The sequence below is a fragment of the Thamnophis sirtalis genome, unplaced genomic scaffold (assembly GCF_051295495.1).
Source record: "Thamnophis sirtalis isolate CommonGarterSnake01/CBP01778 unplaced genomic scaffold, rThaSir2_p1.2 scaffold_4, whole genome shotgun sequence".
In the NCBI taxonomy this organism is placed as follows: Eukaryota; Metazoa; Chordata; class Lepidosauria; order Squamata; family Natricidae; genus Thamnophis; species Thamnophis sirtalis.
This window is the reverse complement of record NW_028261384.1, coordinates 4748031-4774915: the sequence shown is the minus strand read 5'-3', so window position 1 is coordinate 4774915 and position 26885 is coordinate 4748031. Positions and strand designations below refer to the sequence as shown.

Below are 26885 nucleotides of genomic sequence, written 5' to 3'. Positions count from 1 at the left end.
GTTTTGTTTCCCCATAGTTAGATCCAATAGAGGGAATGTGAGGAGGACATCTAGGTTAGGTTAGGTTTGGTTAGGTTTATTGGTTTTGTATGCCGCCCACTCCCGAAGGACTCCAGGCAGCTCACAATAAACAGGGGAGGGAATAAATAAGACAATACGAACAATTTTAAAATCCACAACAGTCACAATTAAGACGGGGCTGGGTGCTTTAACAGCCCCCAGCCTGCCGGAACAGCCAGGACTTAGTAGCTTTACGGAAGGCCGGGAGGGTAGTAAGGGTCCGGATCTCCATGGGGAGCTCGTTCCAGAGGGCCGGAGCAGCAACAGAGAAGGCTCTCCCCCTGGGGGTCGCCAGCTGGGGTTCCACCACAAAACGGCGTTGGACTAAAGGGCGCTCGACGAAACCGCGTAGCTGACGTCATCACAGCGCGACAACAGCGCGGAGAAAAAAGCACGCTGTAAACGCTAAACCTAAAATTAACCCCTAAACCTAACCCCCCTAAACCTAATCCTAAACCTAACCCTAAACCTAACCCTTAACCTAACCCTAAACCTAAACCTAACCCCCTAAACCTAATCCTAAACCTAACCCTAAACCTAACCCTTAACCTAACCCTAAACCTAATCCTAATCCTAAACCTAACCCTTAACCTAACGCTAAACCTAATCCTAACCCTTAACCTAACCCTAAACCTAACCCTAACCCTAAACCTAACCCTAAACCTAACCCTTACCTTAACTTGAATCGGCTTGCTTTCAAAGCGCTATTTAAAGCGCCCTTCTTTCTCCGCGCTCGCTGTTGTTGCCCTGTTGATGACGTCAGCGACGCGGTTTAATCGGGCGCGCTTTAGTCGAGCGCGGTTTTGTCGTGCCACGGCCAGCCGGCATTGGCTGGCAGATGGAACCTGGAGAAGGCCAAGCCTGTGCGATCGAATTGGTCTTTGGGAGGTAATTGGCAGGAGGCGGTCTAGGTTTCATCTGGTCATCTTAGATGTAAGAAAGAAATCAAAAGATTTTTACAGCCCTTGGAGGCTGAGTAAGATCAATAGAAGAAAAATTTGCTGGGTTGAACTGTGGAGTTCTTGGTGCTTTCTAAGCTTGGTGGTTTTCTTGCAAATGTCTCATGACCCAACTAGGTAATGTCATCAGTGCTAGAAGAGTTGGGTTTGCAGAGAGGAGGAGAGGGGAGGGAGGGGAGGAAAGAGAAGGAGAATTTCTAAGCAAATTTCTTCTAGGTAACATCAGTGCTAGAACAAAATAGGGCTTGCTGAGAGGAGGAGGAAGAAGAAGAAGGGGGAGAAGGAGGAGGAGGAGTCCGTGGTGCTCTCTGAACTTGGTGGTTTTCTTGCAAACATTTTATGATCTAACTACATAACGTCATCAATTCAGGAAGGGAGTGGGATTTACTAGACCCTTCTAGCCCCGATGATGTTACTTAGTCAGGTCATGAAACATCTGCAAAAAACTTACCAAGCTCAGAGAGCACCAAGGGTCCCACAGCTAAAAAATATCCTTATATTTCACAAAATATAAAGTACAAATAAGCATTCATTCATTTTCTGTGGATCCTCCAGGTAGATCAGTGTTTCTCAACCTTGGCAACTTGAAGATGTCCGGACTTCAACTCCCAGAATTCCCCAGCCAGCGAATGCTGGCTGGGGAATTCTGGGAGTTGAAGTCCGGACATCTTCAAGTTGCCAAGGTTGAGAAACACTGAGGTAGATAATGGTGAAGGAATTTGCTTAGAAGTTCCAAATGATGGTTGTGTCTGATGCAATTTTACAATCTGGAGCTGATGGGAACTGGAGAGGGAGGCCACTTTCATTAATGTTTTCAGTAACTAGGAGTGTCTTTGATTAATGTTACCAGTTCTTGAAGTAACACAGTAGGCGCTTATGAGGAATCATGAATTCTGATAAGAACCGTTTCAAACCTGTTAAAGACAAGCAGTGTTGCGGTTAAATTTTTTTTTTACCACCGGTTCTGTGTACATGGCTTGGTGGGCGTGGCAGAAATGGCAAATCCCCATTTCCTCCTGATCAGCTGGGACCCGGGAGGCAGAGAACAGATGCGGGCGAGGCCAGCCAGAGGCGGTATTTACCGGTTCTCTGAACTACTCAAAATTTCCACTACTGGTTCTCCAGAACTGGTCACAACCTGCTGAATTCAACCTCTGAAGACAAGGATTGTACAAAGATTTGAACTCTAGTAACCTGCCGACATATAATGCCTCATTATAGGTAGTCCTTGACTTGCGACCATTCATTTAACGACATTCATTTAATGTTTTCAGTTACAACATCACTGAAAAATGGGTTATTACTGTTTTTCACTTATAACCAGTATCCCTGCAGTATCCCTGTGATCACATGATCAAAATTCAGACAGTTGACAACTGACTCATATTTCTGACGGTTGCATTGTCACCTTTTGTGACCTTCTGACAAGCAAAGTCATCTGGGAAGCCAGATTCACTTAACAACTGTGTTACTAACTTAACAACTGAGGTGATTCCCTTCACAACTTTGGCAAGAAAGGTTGTAAAATGGAGCAAAATTCACTTTCCAACTGTCCTGCTTAGTAACAGAAATTTTGGGCTCAGTTGTGGTCGCAAGTTGATGACTACATATAGAAAGTGATTCATTAAATATGTGAGGCACCTCTCCTTACGTATGGATAAATAAAGAGATATTAAGTTATCTTGCTGCTTCAAATTGTGACGGAATAAAAGAATACAGGTAGTCCTCAATTTATAATCTGAACTGAGCCCAAAAGTTCCGTTGTTAATCAAGACATTTGTAAAGTGAATTTTACTCCAATTTACAACCATTCTTGCCACAATTTTTAAGTGAATAACTGTAGTTGTTAAGTTAGTAATGTGGTTCTTAACTGAATCTGACTTTATTTGTCAGAAGTTTGCAAAAAGAGATCACATGATCCTGGGACACATCACAGGTCATCAATATATGTCAGTTGCCAAGAGTCTGAATTTTAATCACATGACCATGAGGTAACGCCATTACTGTAATGCCCTCTACATGGGGCTGCCCCTGAAGAGTGTTCGAAGACTTCAGTTGGTCCAGAATGCAGCCGCGCGAGCGATATTGGGTGTACCTAGGTACACCCATGTTACACCTATCCTCCGCGAGCTGCACTGGCTTCCTATTGGTCTCCGAACGCGCTTCAAGGTGCTAGTCGTTACTTTTAAAGCCCTACATGGTTTAGGACCTGGCTACCTGAGAGACCGCCTCCTGCCACTTACCTCCCAACGACCAACAAGATCGCAAAGGTTGGGCCTCCTCCAGATGCCGTCAACTGGACAATGCGGTCTGGAGGCTCCCCGGGGGAGGGCCTTCTCTGTTGCTGCGCTGGCCCTGTGGAACGATCTACCCGCAGAGATCCGGACCCTCACCACTCTCCCGGCCTTCCGTAAAGCTGTCAAGACCTGGCTGTTCCGGCAGGCCTGGGGCTGTTGATTGATATTCAGCTCCGCTTAGATGGAATGGATGATGTGGAATTTTAATATTGTATTTTCTATTTTTAAATTTTAATTGTTTCTTTGTCTTGTTGTGAGCCGCCCAGAGTCCCAATGGGAGTGGGCGGCATACAAATTTTATTAAACTTTTAAACTTGGAAACTTAGGTTGCTTCAACACCTGTATGTGTGAAAATCAGCCTAAGTAATTTTTTTCAGTGTCGTTGTACAACAGTCACTGAATAAACTGTAAGTCGAGGACTACTGTAACAAATTTGGGAGGGACCTTCCTTGGGGATTTTCTAGAAGACACATCAAGCTAATGGATCTTGCTGTTGAGCTTGGAAGAAAAGGGGGAGAATGATCTATGGGGCCCACAACTGGATCCTTTTCTTCAACATCTGGGTATTCACCTGCTTTCTTCTTTCTGAACCCCTCCAGCCATTCCTGCAAGGTTCAAGAAAGGTCTGGAAGACCAAGAAGCTATGGAAGGTGGAACTGTTGCTCTCCAGTGTGAGCTGACAAAAACAGCTACGGTGGAGTGGAAAAAGAAACACAAGACACTGCGAGCAAATGACAAATACAACCTGAAGCAGGAAGGCCCTGTGGTAGAGTGTATGATCCATAACCTTGATCTTGGAGACGCTGGAGAATACTCCTGTGTCTGCGGCGACCAGAAAACCACTGCGGTTCTGGCAGTCTGTGGTAAATCAATTTATCTTGAGTTCTGCATTTGGCAGATCTGGTTTTTCTTTTTGTCTTGTTTGTCGATGTCTTGTGCTTTGTCTTTTAAAGTTGAAAGAAAGGAAGGAAGGAAGGAAGGAAGGAAGGAAGGAAGGAAGGAAGGAAGGAAGGAAGGAAGGAAAGGGGACAGGGAGGATGGGAGAAAGGATGGGAGAAAGGAAGGAAGGAAGGAAGGAAGGAAGGAAGGAAGGAAGGAAGGAAGGACAAAAGTGAGAAAGGCAGGGAGGAAAAGAAATATAAAAGAAAAGGCAGGACACACCCAATTTTGTCCTCACACCGACTCCTCTTCCCTACCTCTGACAAAACTTTGTCCAAAGTCCATCTACCCCTGGACAATTTTCACACCCTCCTCTTATGTCCTCCAGCCCTACCTCCCCAATTCAAACAGGAATTGAAGGATGTGGCAGCCACCGAAAATGAAACAGCCACATTGCATTGTGAGCTCACCAAAGCTGCTCCTGTGGAATGGATGAAGGACGGAAACAAATTAAAAGGAGACAAATACCAATTCATACAAGAAGCAGCTGCCGCCAAGTTGGTGATCCGTGGTTTAGAAGTTGAGGACGCTGGACGTTACACCTGTATTTGTGGAGACCAGAAAACTTCAGCTGCTTTGACAGTTAAAGGTAAAACTTGAACAAATTTATTGATAGACAATAAATAAACAGATAAAGAATTCAGCAGCTTTTGTTAGAGGAGAAACTAAAAAGAGATATTTTAAGGGGTTTATTAACATACGCATGTGTTTTTCACTTAGCTTTTTTGTACAGGTAGTCCTCAACTTACAACAGTTAATTGAGTGACTGTTCAAAGTTACAGTGGCACTGAAAGAAGTGACTGACAGTTTTTCACACTTACAACCAATGCAACATCCACATGGTCACATGGTCAAAATTCAGCCGCTTGACAACTGACTCATATTTATGATGGTTGTAGTGTCCCAGGGTCATGTGGTCCCCTTTTGCAATCTTCTGACCAGCAAAGTCAATGGGGAAGCCAGATTTATTTAACAATTGTCTTAATCACTTAGCAATTGCAGTGGTTCACTTAACAGCGATGACAAGTTACATCATAAAATAGGGCAAAATTCACTTAACAAATGTCTCAGCAACAGAAATTTTGGGCCCAATTGTGGTCATGGATCGAGGACTGCCTGCATTAAATATGCAGCATTTGGCAGAGAAACATTTTTCTTGGACAAAACTTTGTCAAAGAATGCACTAAAATTGGCACGATCTGCTTTTGACAAATCCATGTTGGCTTCCGGATATAACTTTGCTTGTCTCTAGGTGTTCACAGATCGGTTGCTTGATTATCTTTTCTAAGATCTTCCCAGGTATTGATTCTGGGGAAAAAATAAGCAAGCAAGCAATCTGAAAATACCCAGAACCAAGCGCGAAGTCATAACTGTAAGACAATATGGATTTTTCAAAAATACAGCATGCCAGACAAACCTTAATGCATTCTTTGACAATCTGACAAAATTAGTGGATCATTGAAAAGCTGAGAATATAATTTACTTGGACTATAGTAAGGCATTTGATAAAGTAGACCACAACCTACTTCTTGATAAGCTAGAAAAATATGGGATAGACAGCATCACCACCAGATGGATTCATAACTGACTGACCAACCTCACTTAACGTGTGGTCCTGAGTGGAAGCGCATCTACATGGAGGGAAGTATGCAGTGGTGAACCACAAAGCTCTGTCTTAGGCCCAGTACTGCTCAATATATTCATCAATGATTTGGATGAGGGGAAAGATCGGAATCTCAACGAAATAGTAGATGGCACTAAGCTAGCAGGAATAGTCAACCTCCCAGCAGACAGAAAGATCTTCACCAACGTGAACACAGCAATTCAGTAGTGAGAAAAGTAAAGTCTTACACTTAGGCAGGAAAAACCAAATTCACAGATATAGAATAGATGGTATCTGACTCAATATTAGTAACTGCAAGAGGGATCTTGGAGTCCTAGAGGACAACTACTTAAAAATGAAAAATGATCCAGCAGTGTGTTCCAGGTGCCAAAAATGTCAATGAGATCCTCGGTTTCATTGACAGAGGGATAAAATGAAGATCACATGAAGTGTTAATACCATTTTAAAATACCTTAGTAAAACCATACTTGGAATATTGCATCCAATTTTGGTCACCATGATACAGAAAATATGTCGAGGCTCTAGAAAGCATGCAGAGAAAAGCAAAAAAAGATAATTAGGGGATGGGAGGATAAAACATATACAGAATGGTTGCAAGAATTGGATATGTCTACTTTAATTAAAAGAAGGATTAGGGTGACAGGATAGCATCTTCCAATATTTGAGGGGTTGCCAGAAAGAAGAGCGGGGTCAGCCAAAGCACCTAAGGGCGGTGCAAGAAGCAATGGGTGGAAACTAATCAAAAGAGACGTAACCTAAAAAAACTAAGGAGACATTTTCTGACAGTGAGAACAATTAATCAGTGGAAGGACTTCCCTCCAGAAGTTGTGGATGCTCCAACACTGAAGGTTTTCAAGAAGAGATTTAAGACAACCATTTGTCTGAAATGGTATAGGGCAGGGTTGGGTTCCATCCGCCATTACTACCAGTTTGACGCTCAAAAAATTTTGCAGAAAATTTTCTGAAATCAGAATTTCACTTAATGGAAGAAGAAGAGTTAAATGTTTCACTTCTCTTTTTGACTCCACAGCTCTCAAGCCTGAATTTACGCAGCGACTGAAGGATGAGAAAGCGGATGAGGGCAGTACGGTCAGATTACGTTGTGAAATTACAGTCCCTAAAGCCCCAGCAGAATGGCGCAAAGACGGTGCAAGAATCCACGCTAGTCCCAAATATGACATCAGACAGGATGGGGGCATCCGGGACTTACTCATTCATAACTTGGAACTTCAAGACAGTGGAGAGTATTCGTGCATTGCTGGAGATCAAACCACGTCTGCCACATTATCTGTGCAAGGTATGAATTTTTTCAATTGGGATTAGAACTCACAATCTCCTGGTGCTTGGCCTAAAGTTACCCAGCTTTCACGCCTAAGGCAGGACTAAAATTCAAAGTCTCCTGGTGCTTGGCCCAAAGTCACCCACCAGTTTTTATGCCTAAAGTGGACTAGAACTCCCAGCGTCTTGGAGATTAGCTCAAATTCACTCGGGGAGAAAAGAAGGTAAGGAGTGAAGAAATCTTTCTTCCCCCACAGGCAGCCCAGGCACACCCACCACTGATTATACTCTTAAGTAGGGCTTATTTTGGGGATAGGGCTGATATTGGAAGCAGCAAGAAAAATCAGGCTAGGTCTTATTTTGGGGGTAGGCCTTTTTTCGGGAGAACTGTGTGTGTGTGTGTGTGTGTGTGTGTATGTGTAACATACACACATCAAACATCCATTGGTCCCATAGAACATCCGTATCCGTATCCGTATCCGTATCCCGATTTCAATTTTGATTTTGATTTTATTGTATTTCTATGCCACCCTATTCCCGGAGGGACTCAGGGCGGCTCACAAATCAAGTCAGGAGGGGGGGGGGGAAAACAAACAGAAAAAAAAAGAAAGACAACGGACAACACAACACCACAATTTAAAAAACAATCAACAGCTACATCATTCGAGTGGGGACAGGAACTCATCAGCCCCAGGCCTGTCGGAACAGCCAGGTTTTTAAGGCTTTGTGGAAAGCCTGGAGGGTGGTGAGGGTTTGAATCTCCACGTGGAGCTTGTTCCAGAGGGCCGGAGCAGCCACAGAGAAGGCCCTCCTCTGGGTAGTAGCCAATCGGCATTGGCCAGTGGATGTAATTCAGAGGAGGCCTAATCTGTGGGACCTAATCGGTCTGTTGGAGGTAATTGACAGCAGGCGGTCTCTCAAGTACCCAGGTCCAATACATACATACATACATACATACATACATACATACATACATACATACATACATACATACATACATATATATATATATATATATATATATATATATATATATATATATATATACTTAAAGTCACAACCCCTGGTATGCCCAAGTGTGGGAGGAAGGTCACACTTCCACATCTCTATTTATCAGCACAAAATAAAAACACACACATATATATATATGTGGAAGCAGCAAGAAAAATCAGGCTACATATATATATATGTATTTAAAGTCACAACCCCTGGTATGCCCAAACATGGAAGGAAGTCAATTGCTTCCATTCTCTGTCCATCGGCTCGTCACAAGAGACCATCCAGACAGAAACCCAGTATTTTTACTGTTGCCTTTGTTACAAACACAACACATATGAATTTAAACTCTTTCATCTTATCATCCCTGTCACATTTTATTTTATTTTTATTTTGTCTGTTTACTTCCTCTTAGAATCCGGGAGATTGTGCATATATATAGACATGCAAACAACAAACATTCATTGGTCTTATGCAACCAATTTTTCCCAAGATTTTATTTTTCAGAAATTGGTGGAAACTGCCACTTAATGAAAGAATTATACTCTTATTTTTACTTCTGTTCATTTTGACATTGCAGTCCTGAAACCTGAATTCACGCAGCGGCTGAAGGATGAGAAAGCAGATGAGGGCAGCAAGGTCAGATTTCGCTGTGAAGTTACAATCCCTAAAGCCCCAGCAGAATGGCGCAAAGACGGTGCAAGAATCCACGCTAGTCCCAAATATGACATTAGACAGGATGGGGGCATCTGGGACTTACTCATTAATGACTTGGAACCCCAAGACAGCGGAGAATATTCCTGCATCGTGGGAGACCAAACCACGTCTGCTACATTATCTGTGCAAGGTATGTGTTTGTTTAAAGGGATTCTGTCGGAGAATTGTGCAGCTGGTGTCCAAATGGAGTCAGAGAGGCTGGCATGAACTCGTAGTTTTATACAAGTGAATACGTTTTGCATCAAGATATACACAGCAACTAGTTTGTCATGCAAACTGGAGCATCATGAGGATGTAAATCAACACAGGAACATCCTGAGGTAAATAAACAGAGCAGAAACATCCTGAGGTAAATTACAGCGCACACAGGGCACACAGATGAAAAAAGGCGGGAAACAGGGACACTCCCCCTTTTTATTCACAGCAACCAATCACAGCTCAGGTTGCCTCAGGCAGTGGCCAGCTCTCTTCAGCTAATCAAGCACAACTCCTTGTTCTGTCTCACTGTGCGACCCTTCACTACTCCAGTTATTAAATTAAACATCTCAACAAGTTCATACTCTACAGAGAGTCCTCAATCTACAATCATAATTAGCCCCCAAATTTCTGTCACTAAACAATGCTGTTGTTAACTGATTTGCACACAGTTTTAGAACCATTTTTACTGTGAATAATGCAGTTGTTAAATGAATCTAGCTTCTTCCATTGTCTTTGCTTGTCAGAAGCTGGTTGGGAAGGTTTCAGATGGTGATCACATAACCCTGGGTCACTGCGACCATTGTAAATACATGCTAATTATCAAGCACCAAAATTTTGATCATTCTGTATGACCATGGGGGTGATGCAACGATCATAAGTGGAAGGATTGGACAGAAGTCATTTTTTTTAGTGTTGTTGTAAATCTGAATGGTTGCTAAATGAATGTTTGTAAGTCAAGGACTCCCTGTAATTTTGTTACTACAGAAAGAGAAAGGGAGAGGGAGAGAGAGTTGTTAAGTGAGTTGTGCCCAATCTTAAGATTTTTTTTTGGTCATGTTTGTGAAGAGATTCACTGTAGTTGCTAAGTGAATCAGGTAGTTGTTAAATGAATCTGGCTTCCCCTGTTGACTTTGGTGGTCAGAGGCTGGCGAGGAAGATTAAAAATGGTGATCACATGTCCCCTATATGCTATAGCTATCATAAATATGTGTCAGTTTTACCTCTAGAGGTTTTAAAGAAGAGACCAGACAGCCATTTGTTTGCAATGGATTCCTGCTTGAGCAGGGGGTTGGACTAGAAGACCTCCAAGGTCCCTTCCAATAGTAATATCCCGTTCTATGATTTATATATGAATCTAATCGCTCTCATCTAAGGTCCACTGCTTTCATGAATGTCCGTGAAATGTATAATATTTTGCCACCAACGGTCTTTGCTTCCCGGGAGATACAAACACCCATTGGTCCCATATAACCAATTTTTCCCAGTCTTTATTTTTTAGAAATTGGCGGGAACTGTCACTTGATGAAAGAATTGTAATTTAAAAAAAAACAAAAAACAAACAACTGCCATTATTTTGACTCCGCAGCCCTCAAGCCTGAATTCACGCAGCGGCTGAAGGACGAGAAAGCGGATGAGGGCAGCACGGCCAGATTTCGCTGTGAAGTGACAGTCCCTAAAGCCCCAGCAGAATGGCGCAAAGACGGTGTAAGGATTCACGCTAGCCCCAAATATGACATCAGACAAGATGGTGGCACCCACAATTTACTCATTCATAACCTGGAACCCCAAGACAGCGGCGAGTATTCGTGCATCGTTGGAGACCAAACCACGTCTGCCACGTTATCTGTGCAAGGTATGTGTGTTTTTTGAAGCAGACTAGAACTCACCATCACTTGGTGGTTGGCCCAAAGTCACCCAGCCAGCTTTCGTAGCTAAGGCGAGACTAGAACTCCCAATTTCCCGGTTTCAAGAAGGTGGCGGAAGTAAACTCTGGGTTCCTTAGTGCTCTCTGAGCTTGGTTGATTTCAAACATCAGCTGTTCAGCATTTAATTAAGTGGACAATGCTTGATGGAGAAACATTTTTAATCTGCATTATTTTTTGAACGCAACATTGCATAATATAAATTTTCAGATCAATCTGTGGAATTTTCTCTGGAAACCCTTTCAGCAGTAAAAGTCTTTACAGGTAGTCCTCGACTTATATACGGTTATTTAGTGACTATTCAAAGTTACTATGGCTCAGAATAAAGGCACTTATGACTGTTTTTCACACTTAAACTGTTGCAGCATTCCGCTTGGTCATGTGATCAAAATTCAGATGCTTGGCAACTGGCTCGTATTTATGACGGCTACAGTGTCCCGGGGTTGTGTGAGCCCCTTTTGCGACCTTCCGACAAGCAAAATCAGCGGGAGGCCAGATTTACTTTACAGCCATGTTGCTAACCTAACAAGTGCAGTGATTCATTCATGTGGCAAGAAATGTTGTAAAATGAGACAAAATTCATTTAACGAATGTCTCATTTAGCAATAGAGATTTTGGGCTCAAATGTGGTCATAAGTCGAGGACTACTTGTATTTGGATTTACATTAAAAGTGTGATAGGCCCTTGCGATTACAAAAACCCCAAATTCAAGGAAATTTATGTTTGATTTTTGATATGTTAACAACTTTCACTTTCTATCAAAGCCATACAGGCCTTCTTAATATGTTATTTGTTGTTCTGAAGATTCAAAATATTTTTTATTTATTTATGAAATTTCTCATGGCTCATCATACTTGTATGACTCTTATAATGATATGAGAGGATGAAAAGACACATTTCAGTTTGAATTTTGTTCTGTTTGAAACTATCGTTTAGATTTTAAGCATTATTAGTTAATGTTTTTTAAAAATAAATATGAATACCATGTTTGACCTTGAGGCAGGAAGTAGGTTTCTCTCTGCGATGTAGCTAACAAAATAGAAAAAGAAATTATTATTAAATTTTAAAATTTTAAAATTTTATTAAATTTTATTATTTGTCCATCTACTGGGAAATTCTAATTCAGTGAAGTTCTGCTCAGATGTGTCATTGAAATTAAATTGGAAATAAACCTGTTCCACAATTAGCCTCACAATAGTGTTGTGCAAATATTCAGCTGAATTTTGTTTCTGAGTTGAGCCGACTTTCCAAGTAGAATTGCGAAGCTGATTTGAGCTATTGAATCAATTTTTTTAATTTTTTAAAAAATGATTCTATTTTCTGCCATTTGTGGCACATAAATGTAAATCAAACCAAAGAGTTTGTAATGCTTGAAACAAATCAGAGTGTCTTCTGGATAGAACAAATGAACCAAATCTTCCTTGGTCTGATTCATACAGGAGTTCAAAATAGTTGGTAGTCTCGATAGAAGACAATATTTGTAGTACACCGTTGAATTCTGGGGCCCTTGGTGCTCTGAGCTTGGCGGTTTTCTTCCAGATGTTTCATTACTCAACTAGGTAACATTATCAGTGCTAGACAGGAGGGGTGTTTGCGGAGAGGAGGAGGAGGCGAGGGAGAAGGAGAAGAGAAAGAGGACTGTGGGGTCCTTGGTGTTTTGTGAGCTTGGAAGTTTTCTTGCAGATGTTTCATTACTCAACTAGGTAACATCATCAGGACTAGAAGAGAATGGGAATATGGAGTCCTTGTTGATCTCTGAACTTGATGGAAGCTTAGTTAATAATTTCTGAGCTTAATAGAAGTGGGGTCTTGTTTTACTTTCTCCCATTCCTTTTGACCATACAGTCATCAAAGTTGAATTCACGCAACAGTTGAACGATGAGAAAGCGGACGAGGGAAGCACAGCCAGATTACACTGTGAGGTCACAGTCACTAAAGCCCCTGTGGAATGGTGCAAAGACGGTGCAGGAATCCACCCTAGCCCCAAATATGATATCCAACAGGATGGGGGCAAGCACGAGTTACTCATTCATAACTTGCAACTCCTAGACAGCGGCAAATATTCGTGTACCATTGGTGACCAAACCACATCTGCCACGTTATCTGTGCATGGTACGTTTTCTTTGAAGCAGACTAGAACTCCAAGCCTCCTGGTGATTGTCTCAAATTCGCACAACTGGCTTTCATGCCTAAGTATGGACTTGAACTCCCAGTCTTCTGGTGTTTGTCCAAAAGTGACCCAGTTTGCCTTCATGCCTAAGGTGGGACTAGAACTCCCAATCTCCCAGTTTCTAGCCTGATGCCTTAATTACTAGACCAAACTGGCTCTCATAAAAGAAGCCTGGGGTTTTACTTCTTCAGTTTCCAGGATTCTGTATCCCATTTTTCCTAGCACAAAATTTGGTTTATGAGACTTCTTTGACACTTGCTTCCTTGGTTGAGGGTTGCTTTGTTGAGGTTGGTCAACGTCTTTTGACATGACAACTAAACCCGAAGCACCATTTCAGTCAAGAGGTCCTTTGATTTCGTTTTTTTCTTCAAGTTGACCTCTGCAGCTTTAATAAGGGCAGTCGTTGACTTAAGATCCAAAATTGACCTCAAATTTTCTGCGGCTAAGTTAAAAATTTGTTAAGAGAATTTTGTCCCATTTTACTACTTTTCTTGCCGCATTTGTGAAGTGAATCACTGCAGTTGTTAAAGTTAGTAACCCGGTTGTTAAGTGAATCTGGCTTCCCCCATTGACTTTGCTTGTCAGAAGGTTGCAAAAGGGGATCACGTGCCCCCAGGACACTGTGACCATCATAACTATGAACCAGTTGCCAAGAGTCTAAATTTGGATTATATGACCATGGGGATGCAACAACGGTTGTAAGTTGAAAAATGGACATAAATCTTTTTTTCAGTGCCATTGTAACTTCAAACAGTCATTAAATGAACGGTTGTACGTCCAGGACTACCTGTAGCTAGAATATTATAAAAGGGAACAGAAAATCCTCTAATCTATGAAATTTGCATCAAATGCAACATTTTTGTTTCTTGCAGAAAGTCCAGAATACATCCTGGTAAAATATAGGTAGTCCTTGATTTAGATCCATTCAAAGTTACAATGGCACTGAAAAGGAGGCTTGTGACTGGTCCTCGCACTTACAATCATTGCACGATTTCCCACAGTCAGTTTATCAAAGGTTGGGTGCTTGGCAACTGGCACGGGTTTATTATGATGACTGCAGCTTCCCGAGGTCATGTGATTGCCATTTAAATCTTCCCAGCCGCCTTCCGACAATTAGGGGGCGGGGGAAGCTGGATTGACTTAATAACCCTGTGATTCACTTTAAAACTTCAGTGACTCACTTAATAACCGTGGTAAAGGTCATAGGTTTGGGCAAGACTCATTTACAAACCTTCTTGCTTATTAGCAATGAAAATTCTTATCCCAATTGTGGTTGTAAGTCGAAGAATGTGCTGTAGTCAACTGGGACCAAGCCCACAGCTGAATTCCACTTGTGATAGACTATGGGTGGTAGTTTGGGGCCTGTGTTGTCACTGTCACTGATGGATCTGGTGGCTCTTGTAGAAGTGGACGTCACCATCATCCGGGGACTGAAAAGTGCAGAGGTTTTGGAAGAGGAAGAAGTCATCTTTGAGTGTGAAGTCTCCCACGACAACGCAAAAGATGTAGAGTGGAAATTGCAAGATTTGTCACTTCAAAGCAACCAGATGAACGAGATCTCAGTCGAGAGAGGACGGGTGCACAAATTAACGCTCCGCAACGTCACCCAGCAGGATTCTGGCACAGTCACCTTCCGGGTGGGACCGTACACCTCCACAGCGAGGCTCAGAGTGGAAGGTATGGTGGTTTCTATCAAAAGCATTGTGATCAGAAATGGTTAAGTGTTTCGGTTGTTTTTGATGGGTTATGCAGAAGGGGATAATGTCAGAAAAACAGGTAAAGAAAATGACAGTAAGAACAATTTATCAGTGGAACAGCTTCCTTTCAGAAGTTGTGGGAGTTCCATCATTGGAGGTTTTCAGGAAGAGATTGGACAGCCATTTGTCTAGAATGGTATAGAGACTCATGTTTCAGCAAGGGGTTTGACTAGAAGACCTCCAAGGCCCCTTCCAACTCTGTTATTCTGTATTCTTATCAACAGATGAACTGGGCTCAAATATCTATTCCACCTATATTTATTTATTTAATTAATTGTTTTAGTTTATTTAGTAAATTTATATGCTACTCATCCCCCTATTGAAGTGGTTCTAGCCAAACTGTCAAAAGATAACTAGAAAAACTATTAAAACTTTTTTTTAAAAGCTATGCAAATTCTAGATAAAACAGATAACATAAAATCTATCAATTATCTGTCTGTCTGTCTGTCCGCCCACCCTCCCTCCCCCTCCCTCCCCCCTCCCTCTCTCTGTCTCTATCTGTCTCTGTCTCTCTCTGAATTAAAAAAAATGAGAATTTGGAGTTACACCGACACACAGAGAGAACCAACCTGACACACACACAGTCACACACACACACACACACACACACGTCTGTCAGTCACTGAATTTGGACAGAGTTTCTATGTATGTCTGTGCCTGACTCTCTCTGTGTAATTCCGACCTCTTATTTTTTGAAATTCACATGTACCTAGAATCTAAAATCTTGCTTCCAAATTAGGATTTCAGTTTAAATCCTGTCTATACGAGAAGTTTGCAAGTGGATTTTGTTTTGGTTTTTTTTTTTTACCAGTTCTTGCAAATCCCCACCCCCCCCACCCCCGCTTTCCATTCCAGCCCCGCATCCTGACTTTCAACAAGAACTGAGCAACCTAGAATTGCAAGAAGGCAGCGCAGCTTTCCTGAAATGTGAAGTATCTATGCTCAACGTCTCTGCCATCTGGAAAAAAGGCTCGGAGGTCATTGTTCCCAGCGCCAAGTACGAAATCAGTCAGCAGGGAACGACCCATATTTTAAAGATTTATGGTGTAACTCGAAGAGATTCTGGAAAATATATCTGCGACATTGGCCATGGGAGAAGCATGGCCACATTATCGGTGGAAGGTAAAAGGTTTATTAATCAAAACTTGGCATACGGGTAGTCCTCAACAGCTCATTTATTAACTGTTTGAAATTACAAGAGAACTGAAAAAGGGGGCTTAGGACAATTTTTCACACTTACAACCATTGCAGTCACCCCCACGGTCACATGATCAGACCGTATTTATGAGGGTTGCAGTGTCCCAGGGTCACGTCATTCCCTTTTGCGACCGCCTGAAAAGCAAAGTCAATGAAGCGAGATTTGTTTAACAACCGTGATGCTAGCTTAAACAAGTGCACTGATTCACTTACCAACTAGGGCAAGAAAGCTTGTGAAAGGGCAAAAAAAAATCACTTAACAAATGTCTCACTTAGCAACAGAAATTTTGGGCACGATGACGGTTGTAGGTCGAGGACTATATCTATAGTTGTGGGAGTCAAGCTAGATTTTATGATGTTGTTGTCACGCAAATCACTGCAGTTTCAGTGAGTGATGTGGATCATTACAATGAATCTGTGTTTCCCATTTTGCACGTTGGAAGATGGCTAGGAAGTTTGCAAATGGCAATTGAACCCAAAATTTCTGTTGCTAAGCAAGATGGTTCTTAAGTGAGTTTTGTCCCACTTTCTTGCCCCACTTGTTAAATGAATCCCTGCCATTGTTTAGCTAAGATTGTTAAGTGAATCTGGATTCCCCATTGAGTTCGCTTGTCAGAAAAGAGGATCACATGTTGGGGATTACCTTTATTTTCTCTTAATTATTTTTTTGCCGTTGCTTAACTCGTGGGTGTCTCTGAGATATGGCTGCTGTTCTTCAGAACAATAGTTGAGCCATATACTTTGCTTCAGCATACATGTGCACAATGTCATTTATGTGTGCAAAAGAGGGGGGGGTTGTGCTGCATGGGTATGATGTGTTTTTAGCATTCTTTACCATAGACAGCCAATTTGGTTAAGGCAGCAGGCTAGGAACTTGAAGAGTGTGAATTCTAGTTCCACATTAGGCATGGAAGCTGGGGGCGAGGGGTTTGATATTGGGCCAATCGCCAGGCGACTGGGAGTTCTAGTCTCACCCTAGGCTATTTGTAAGTAACTCAGGCAGCAAACATATTCAACATACTGATCCTCCAATTTCCCCTAATTTCCCACACAATAATCACCCTGTGAGGGAAGCTCTGGCTGAGGGAGAGTGACTAGTTCCACTGACTTATCTTTTTAAGGCATGACTACCCTTATTTATCCTCTCCTAGTGACTGTCCCAAAATCATTCAGTTAGCTTTCATGCCTAGGTTGGGGGTAGAATTTATCATCTCCTGGTGATTGGCCCCAAATCACGCAGCCTAAGATAGGACCAGGACTCACTGTCACCCGGTGATTGGCTAAATGTCACTCAGCTGACTTTCATGCCTAATGCCACACTAGAACTCACATTTTCTGGTGATTTATCCAGTCACTTGTGCCTAAGGCAGGACTAGAACTCACTGTCTCCCCGGAATTGGTTGAAAGTCAGCTTGTTTTCACGCCCAGCTCAGGACTACAACTCTCTGTCTCTTGATGATTGGTCCCAAATCACCCAGTTGGCTCCGATGGCTAGAATTCACCACCTCTGTTTCTCGTGCCTTGACCACTGGACTAAAGTGGCTCCCCTTTTTTCTTATTTTCCAAGATAGTTGAAGTTAGAATTGCGAGTTATGGGCCTCCTGCTCCTTGCATTAGAAACCCATAACATGTATCACATCTATGACAAAAGCTCAACACTCTCTCTTCTTTCCCTGGTGTAGCCCTCTCAGCTCGTCCAGCTCTTTTTCAAGTCCAGCTGGAGAACCAGGAAGTCAAGGAAGGGGCAACGATCACCCTGGCCACTGCGCTTACAAAACCCGATGTGCCCATCCAGTGGATGAAAGGCTCTGCCCAGCTGCAGCCAAGTCACAAGTACGAGATGAGGCAAAAGGCATCTTATGTGGAGCTGCTAATCCATGATGCGCAAGTGGAGGATGCAGGCCACTATACCTGTCAAACCGAGGATCAACAGACCACCGCCTCTGTGCTTGTCAAAGGTCAGGAGGAGTCGATGTTGCTCACCTGAGATCAGACACTGATGACCAGACCGATACGCGAAGGGTTCCAATTAGCTGCTTTATTTTATATATTTATTTGTATAGTCCATTGGTTCTCTCTGTGCTTGGTCATTTTCTTGTAGATGTTTCATGACCTGACTAAGGAACATAATCAGTGCTAGAAAAGAGTGGGGTTTTGCAGGGAAGAGGATGATGATGATGACTGTGAGTCCTTGGGACTCTCTGAGCTTGGTTCTTTTCTTGCAGATATTACATGACCCAACTAGGGAACATCATTAGTGCTAGAAGGGAGTGGGGCTTATGGAGTAGGAAGAAGAGGACATCTGTGAGTTCTTGGAGCTCTCTGAGCTTCATCGTTTTCTTGCAGATTTTTTCTTGCAGATATGATGATGTTACCTAGCTGGATCATGAAACATCTGCAAGAAGACAACAAAACTCAGAAAGCCCTAAAGATTAACAGTCCTCTCCCTCCCTCTTTCCCCCTCTCCGCAATCACCACTCCCTTTCAATACTGATGATGTTAACTAGTTGGGTCATGAAATGCCTGTAAAAAAACCATCAAGTTAAAAAAGCATGGAAGACCATCCTGCTCCTCCTGCTCCTTTCTGTAATCACACCCTCTTGCAGCACTGATGATGTTATTTAGTTGGGTAATGAAATGTCTGCAAAACACAAGTAAAAACTGGGATGTAACAATAGCATGTAATGGGTTGTAAATTCATAGAGAAACAAATGAAATAAAAAGTTCTCTCTTTCAATTGTAGAAATACCAGCCACCATTGAAGAAGAATTGAAAGACCTCACCGTTCTTGAAGGAGAGGATGCTGTATTTCGCTGTGTGATTTCTCGCGAGAAGGCCAAAAACCTGCAATGGAGCTTGGCAGGTGTGCCTCTGCAATCCAATGAAATGAATCAAATTGGTGTGGAAGGCAAAATTCACACTCTTATTCTCCGAAAAGTAACCCTTGAAGACTCCGGCACTGTCAGTTTCCAAGTTGGTCAGAATTCAACCCAGGCTCAGTTATTGGTGCAAGGTAAGTTAGTCAATTGTTCGGATGGGCCTTGATCTTCCACAGGGACATCCATGGGAAAATGTAGGTCAAAAAAATTAAGATGAGGTTGGCAACCACAAGAGAGGAGGAGGAGGAGGACAGGGAGGAGCAAGAACAGGAAGAGAACAACTGTGGGGTCCTTGGTGTTCTATAAGCGTTGTTGTTTTCTTGCATATGTTTTATAATCCAACTAGGTACCATCATCAGTTCTAGAAGGAAGCAGGGTTTGCTGTCTGTTTATATGCAAGTAACTTGCCCTGTCAGTATTGGTGGTAATGTTCTTGGTGATTCCTTGATTAGACTTGTTAACTATTAGCTTGTTTGTCTGAGTTGGTAGTTTTATGACTGAGGTTGTCACTGCCCCTTCATTTAATAACCAAGAAAGAGACCACTCAAGTCCATATTTTGGAATTAAGTGTACTTATACTGGTTACAAACGAAAAGAAGCAAAGCAAAGCTGAATCTGAATAAAAAGGCGCAAAAGCAATAGATATCAATACAAGATTCAATCCCCTCCCCTTGGTACCCCAGTCCATAGTCCAATCATAATTCACCCAACTGTCAGGTGGGAGACATCTTCGAAAATCATCATCAGGGTGGAATGCTGGACAGTTGGCCTTGGCGGGAAACTCCCTTCCTTCTGCATGGCAAGGAGATGGTGAGAATAACTCCCTAATTAAACAGTCCTCCAGCACATAATGATTCCCCTCCCAAATACCATGCCCCCCTCCCCGTTTCAATGGCAGCCGAAAAGCAGCAGCGAAGCAGAGGCTGACAGAGGTATTGTTTACTTCTTGACTGTTGGTCTCTAGTATCAGTCTTGGTGTTAATCTCTGCTCATCTGGGTGTTGATTTTGGCGAGGTGTTCTGATCTTTTACATTTTTAATTATTGCTTTTGAATGATGTGTAAACATTCTTCATTTCATTGTGCCTGTTGATGGCCCATTTGTCTGAGTGCCAGGCTTGCAGGAATTCTCTAGTATTGGACTTGGCTTGTTACAGGATGTTGTCAATTTTCAAATTACTGTGTCCAGTTAAGGAGCTTTCATTGTGTCTTCTGATGGCATGTTGGTATTCATAGATGCTCTCTGAGATCTTCTGCCTGGTTGTCCTACAAAGTGGCCATTAACAGGAACCTAGAAATAAGGAATTTTTTTCTGACAGTCAGAATAGTCAACCAGTGGAACAGAAGTTGCCTTCGGAAGTTGTGGGAGCTTCATCACTGGAGGCTTTCTAGAAGAGTTTGGACTGCCATTTGTCAGAAATGGGTTGAACTAGATGACCTACAAGGTCCCTTTCAACTCTATTAATCTGTTAGTTAGTAATTACATTCCTTGTATTGTACAGGTAATCTTTAATGTAGAACCATAATTGAGCCCAAAATTTCTGTTGTTAAGTGAGACATTTGCTAAGTGAGATTTGTTCCATTCTATGACATGTCTTGGCACAGTTGTTAAATGAATCACTGCAGTTGTTCAGTTAATAACACATTTGTTAAATGAATCAAGCTTCCCAATTGACTTTCCTTGCCAGAAGATTACAAAAGGTGATCACATGACCCTGGGATCCTGCAACCATCATAAATATGAGGCAGTTGACAAGCATCTGAATTTTGATCATGTGACCTTAACGGATGCTGCAATGGTCACATGTGTGCAAAACGGTCATAAGTAATTTCTTTCATAGCTGTTGTAACTTTGAACAGTCGCTAAATGAACTATTGCAAGTCGAGGATTATCTGTACATTGGAGGTGACTTTTATGGTCTATATGCTCAACAGAAGTCTCTTTTCCTTCTCTGTAGTTGCACCGATAACCTTCCTAAAAAAGCTGGAGAATGCAGAAGTAGCCGAAAACGGCATGGCAACCTTCCGCTGTCAGCTTTCCAAACCTGGGATCCCAGTGGAGTGGAGAAAGGGATCGTCCCTAATCCAGCCCAGCGAGAAGTTTGAAGTCAAGACTGAAGGCAATGCCTACATTTTGATCGTCCATGATGTGGCCCCAGAAGACTCAGGAGACTATATCTGCAGTGCAGCTGACAAGAAAACCACTGCTAAGCTAAAAGTTAAAGGTGAGTGTAGCCATTGGAGAACTATTGACATAAATAATAGAATCATAAGGATGAAAAGGACCTTGGAGGTCTTCTAGTCTAATCCTCTGCCCAAGGCAGGAGGAGTCCTGATAACCTCCTGGACAAATGATTGTCCAATCTTATCTTTGAAAACCTTTAGCAATGGAGCATCCCCAACTTCTGACGGCTTCATTCCACTGGTTAATTCTCCTCACTGTCACTTCACTTCCCCGTCATCTCATCTCCTGCCCTACTTATTCTAGATCCTGTTTCTCTCTCTTCATCTGTCCGTTTCACCTTCGGAGACCTATTCTGGTTTACCGGTTTACCATTTTGTTTAATATTTCAGGGTTTAAGATAGTGTAATTGCTTGATGGTATCTTTTCAGCGCATTTATGTATATGGAAACTATACAGATGTCCCTTGAATGACAACCATTCATTTAGCGATCATTTGAAGTTACAATAAACCTGGGAAAAAAGGATCATTTTTCACACGTGACTACTGCAGCATCCCCAGGGTCATGTGATCAAAATTCAGATGCTTGGCAACTGATGGTTGCAGTGTCCCACTGTCCCAGGTTCATGTAATCTCCATTTGTGGCGTCCGACAAGCAAAGTCAATGGCAAAAACCCGATTCACTTAACAACTGTGTGATTCACTTAACGTCTGCAGTGATTTACTTTACAACTATGGTAAAAAGGTCATAAAATTGGCCCTGACTCACTTAACAACCACCTTGCTTAGCAACAGAAGTTCTACCTCCCATTGTGGTCAACAGTCGAGGTCTATCAAGATGGTCATCAACACGAGGACTGGTTGTAAGTCACTTTTTCCAGGGTTGTTGTAACTTTGAACATTCACAAAAGGAGTGGCTGTAAACAGAGGACTGCCCTTATAGGTAATCAAGAAAAAAATAATACCTTCGGCCATCCTGCATTTGGGGAGAATTGGAGGTGCTCTATCACTGGAAGTTTTCAAGAAGAATTTGGGCAGTCATTTGTCTGAAATAGTATAGGGTCTCCTGCTTGAGCAGAGGGTTGGACTAGATGACCTCCAAGGTACCTTCCCACTTTTTGTTATTTTATGATTCTATTCTCCAAAGCACCTGAGAGCAAGTCAAGTAATGGATGGAAATTAATCGGGAAGAGAACCAACCTGTTAATCAGTGGAATGGCGCCTCCAGAAATTGTGGATGCCCCATTAATGGAGGTTTTAAAGAAGAGATTGGACAATTATTTGTCTGAAATGATATAGGGTCTCCTGCTTGAGGAGTGGGTCAGACTAGAGGACCTCTAAGGCGCCTTCCCATTTTTGTTATTCTGTATTCTGGTTAATGGGCTTTCACTCAACAAGGTCTCTTTTAGTGTCTGCCTGCTCTTTCAGCTCTGCCGGTGCTCTTCAAAAGAGGTCTGCAGAACAAGGAAGTTGAGGTAGGGAACACTGTGTCGTTGTGTTGTGAGTTGTCCAAGCCGATGTCACCTGTGGTGTGGAAAAAAGGAAACACGAAGCTTCAGTCGAGTGAGAAGTACGAGATCAGGCAAGAAGGGAACTTTGCCGAGCTTCTCATTTATGATCTGGAAATTCAGGACGATGGCGACTATACCTGTGACTCAGGAGACCAGCAGACCACGGCCACGGTGAAGGTCAAAGGTAGGAAAAGCTGGGCGAGTTCCAGGGACATCTGTCTTCGATAGAAGAGAGGATTGTAGTTTGGGATTGAACAATGGGGTCCTTGGTGCTCTCTGAGCTTGTGGTTTTGTTGCAGACATGACCCAACTAGCAATAGCAGTTAGCAATAGCAGTTAGACTTATATACCGCTTCATAGGGCTTTCAGCCCTCTCTAAGCGGTTTACAGAGTCAGCATATTGCCCCCAACAACAATCCGGGTCCTCATTTTACCCACCTCGGAAGGATGGAAGGCTGAGTCAACCCTGAGCCGGTGAGATTTGAACAGCCGAACTGCAGAACTGCAGTCAGCTGAAGTAGCCTGCAGTGCTGCATTCTAACCACTGCGCCACCTCGGCTCTATAACTCTATATAACTCTAACTCTATAACTAAGTATTGTCATCAGCGATAGAAGAGAAGGGAGGGTTGCAGAATGGAAGGAGGACAACTGTGGGACCCTTGGTGGTCTTTGAGCTTGATTGTTTTCTTGCAGACATTTCATGACCCAACTAGGTAACGTCATCAGTGTTAGAAGGGAATGAGGTTGTAGCTTCTAGCACTGATAATGTTACCCAGTTCAGTCGTGAAATGTCTGCAAGAAAAGCACCAAGCCCAAAGACGCCACAGTCCCCCTCCACTCTGCAAACCACACTCCCTTCTAGCACTGATGATGTTACTTAATTGGATCATAAAATATCTGCCAGAAAGTAACCAAGCTCAGAGAGCATCCACGCCTATCTTCTTCTTCCTTTCCCTTGGGAGGAGCCATGTTCCATTTAGTGACTTCCTCCTTTATGTGTAGCTGCATTTGCTTTCTTGGAATCATTTTCTCCAATGTATGAATTTGCTGAATGAATTTATACAGGAAGTCCTCAGCTTACAGCCACAAATGGTACTAGGATTTTCATTGCTAAGCTTCGCAGTTGTTAAGTGAGTCACACCTATTCTATAATCTTTTTTCTCATGGCTGTTAGGTGAACCGATGAGGCAGTTAAGTAAATCAAGTAGCCATTAAGTGAATCTGACTTTCTCCCATAAATCTTGTCGAAGTCAGCTAGGAAGACCATAAATGGTGATCACCTGACCCTGAGATGCTGTAACTACTGTAAATACTTGCCTGTTGCCAAGCACCCAAATTTGGTAGGGATGTTGCAACAGTCATTAAGTGAAAGAACCGGTCATTCATCACTCCTTTCAGTGGTGTTATAACCTTTATTAACTTTGGTGCTAAGCAAATGGTTGTAAGTTGAGGACTATCTGTAGACCGCACGCAGGTACATCAAGATCTAGAAACACTCTGCATGGGGCTATCTGGTTGCTTCTGCTCTTTGCGATTGTGGTGAGGTGCAGACAACAACACATATATATTCCTGCCTTTTGGGCCCTGATCGGTGTAGACTTAAGGATCTCATGGCAGCATGACAGCCAGAACACAATTGATGTTGCTAGTTTCTGGGCAAGATTATTTAATTTGTACATATTTTAATCTTAAATTTTATATTTTATATTTTATGTTCATTTAGTGACAGTTTAACGTTACATTGTAATTGGAAAAAAAAAGGCTTACGACCATTTTTCACACTTACAACTGTTGCAACGTTCCCATGGTTACGTGATCAAAATCCAGACACTTGGCAACTGACTCATACTTATGAGGGTTGCAGTGTTCCATGGTCATATGATCCGCTTTCGTGACTTTCTGATAAGTGAAGTCAAAGGGGAAACCAGATTCACTTGACAAACATGTTACTAACATAACAACTGTGGTGATTCATTTAATAATTGTGGCAAAAAAAGTCATAAAATGGGACAAAACTAACATGTCTCACTTAGCAACAAAATTTGGGACTGAGTTGAGGTCATAAGTTTTTTTTAAATAAAGTTTTTTATTGAACACAAATTAAAACATTGGGTACAGCATAACCATCCTGACAATGTCTTACTAAGGATATATCTATACTATACAATATCTATACTAAGATATAAAGTTATACATTATGACCATCACATTTATTTACATTTGGTCTATTCAGTATTTGCAAACATAAAAATATCCTATTTCCATCCATATTGCTTTGTTTTTAATCGTATAGACATTTTCACTGTTACAGTTTCATGAATAATTCTGAGTTGAGGTCATAAGTTGAGGACCACCTGTACTATGCCTTATTTTGTGATGCTTCTGACATAAAACCCTAAACAATACCCGTAGAGGTATTGTTTAATGTCTGCAAAGAGCACCACAATACTTGTGTCATTTCTTCCCGGCAGTGCTACCCGTATTCTTTGAAGAAGGGTTGCAAAACATTGAGTCCGAAACCGGAGGGAAAGCCGTCCTGTATGGCAAGATCTCAAGTCCCAACACTCCCGTCGAGTGGCGGAAAGGGTCCGTCATTCTGCAGCCCGGTGCCAAGTACGAGATGAAGCAAAAAGGCCCCACGGTTGAGCTGATCATCTATGACTTGGAACCAGAGGACTGTGGATCGTATACATGCAGCACTGGAGACGAGCTGTCCACGGCCTCAGTATATGTACAAGGTACGTTCCTAATTCTTACCTGTATTTTGTTAATGCTGCAGCCAGTTGATTTTATGTTCTCAACTTGCCAACAGAAGCACAGTATCAAAGACCTCTGGAAGTGTTAGGGCTGCTTTACGCTGCACTGGTTACGCCACAGTTGGGATGCTGTGTCCTTTTGTGGTCGTCAAATTACAAAAAAGATTGAGACTAGGAAGTGCAGAGAAGAGCAACAAAGACAATCATCCTTGTTTAGGGGACTAAAGTGGTTGTAGGAACTGTCTAACAAGGAGGATTAGGGGTGACATGATAGAAGTCTTCCAATATTTGAGTGGCTGCGAGAAATAATAGGGGGCCAACTTATTCTCCAAAACACCTGAAGGCAGGATAAGAAGCAATAAATTGAAACTAATCAAGGAGCGATTCAGTTAAAACAGAACTAAAGAGGAATTTCTTGACAGTGAGAACAATTAATCAGTGGAATGGCTTCCCTCCAGAGGTTGTGGGTGCTCCAACACTGGAGGCTTTCAAGAAGAGACTGGACAACCATTTGTCTGAAGTGGTGTAGGGTTTCCTGCTCGAGCAGAGGGTTGGGCTACAAGATCTCTAAGGTCTCTTCCAACTCTGTTATTCTATGATTCTATTCTCCAAAGCACCTGAGTGGACGATAAGAGGCAATGGGTAGAAGATTATTGAAGAGAGATCCAGCCTAGAAGTAAGGGGAAATTTCCTCTCAGTGATAAGAATTAATCAGTGAACCTCAAGACAGGCCATCCCATTGCTACATAGACCAGGGAATTCCTCTTCATTTCCAAGTTGTTTCTTTTTTAGGTTATTTCTATACATAAAAATGGAACTCATGCATCTGTTTTGTGCCTTTCCCTGTTATTAAACTAGGTTTGGAGGCAAATCAATCTTTCTAATTTAGTCACCGGAGAGTTCAGTGGATCTGAAAAAAATGAATGATCCAAAACATCTTTGGCGTATAAACCATCTTGTTGTATAGATGACTAATATCAGTGGTGGGATTCACTTATCTTCCCTACTGGTTCTCAAATGTGGGCGTGCACAGAAGGTCGTGCATTACGTCAGGGCAGGTGGGCCGAGCCTCCCACAGCCGCCACTACTGGTTCCCCCAAACAGAAGAGACCTGAATACCACCTCTGACTAATATATAGGATGCTTACTACAGTATCCTTCTGCGGTTCTGGTGTGAGATAGCTTTTTTAAAAAGATTAATGTATGATTTTTAGATGATTTTGAAAAGTTAAGCACCGTCAGGCCTGGTTAGCATTTGGGAGGGAGGGAAAGTACAACAAAAGAAGAACATTCCATATTGTGGCTAAGAAAATTGCATCCATGGATGTCTGTGTTTTATTTGTCCAGTGAATGACCAAATGGAAACTCCCATTATTTTACTGCAGTCCACTTTTCCTAAAAGCTTTTAAGGAACTGATGAGATGCCATGGAAAATAAGGAAGGTGACCTTTACAGAGATAGGCCAGATCTGTTAGGAAAGTAGCAAGGAGGAAAAGTCGAAAACAAGAACATGTTTGCAAAAGATTCAAGCTGACACTCTCTCTAATTCACATGAATATAAGGGTGACACGAAGCAGATTTCCCAACTTATCCGGGTTGGTGGCCCAGGGGGAAGGGGCAGGCACCTTTACTCATACCTGTGCAAGTGCGAACGAGACCGCC

General features: G+C 42.3%; 1 protein-coding gene across 1 annotated transcript in view; it reads left to right on the top strand.

The window, feature by feature from the left end:
* The window catches only part of OBSCN (obscurin, cytoskeletal calmodulin and titin-interacting RhoGEF), a 243002-nt gene that overhangs the window by 92244 nt on the left and 123873 nt on the right, over positions 1-26885 (top strand). The window contains exons 48-60 of the mRNA XM_087712229.1: positions 3916-4179; positions 4584-4844; positions 6910-7176; positions 8734-9000; positions 10435-10701; positions 12617-12883; positions 14346-14618; positions 15554-15820; positions 17578-17853; positions 18639-18908; positions 20731-20997; positions 22384-22650; positions 24939-25205. Of these exons, the coding sequence (XP_087568355.1) occupies positions 3916-4179; positions 4584-4844; positions 6910-7176; positions 8734-9000; positions 10435-10701; positions 12617-12883; positions 14346-14618; positions 15554-15820; positions 17578-17853; positions 18639-18908; positions 20731-20997; positions 22384-22650; positions 24939-25205 (3480 nt within the window). The remainder of the gene's footprint in view (positions 1-3915; positions 4180-4583; positions 4845-6909; positions 7177-8733; positions 9001-10434; positions 10702-12616; positions 12884-14345; positions 14619-15553; positions 15821-17577; positions 17854-18638; positions 18909-20730; positions 20998-22383; positions 22651-24938; positions 25206-26885) is intronic.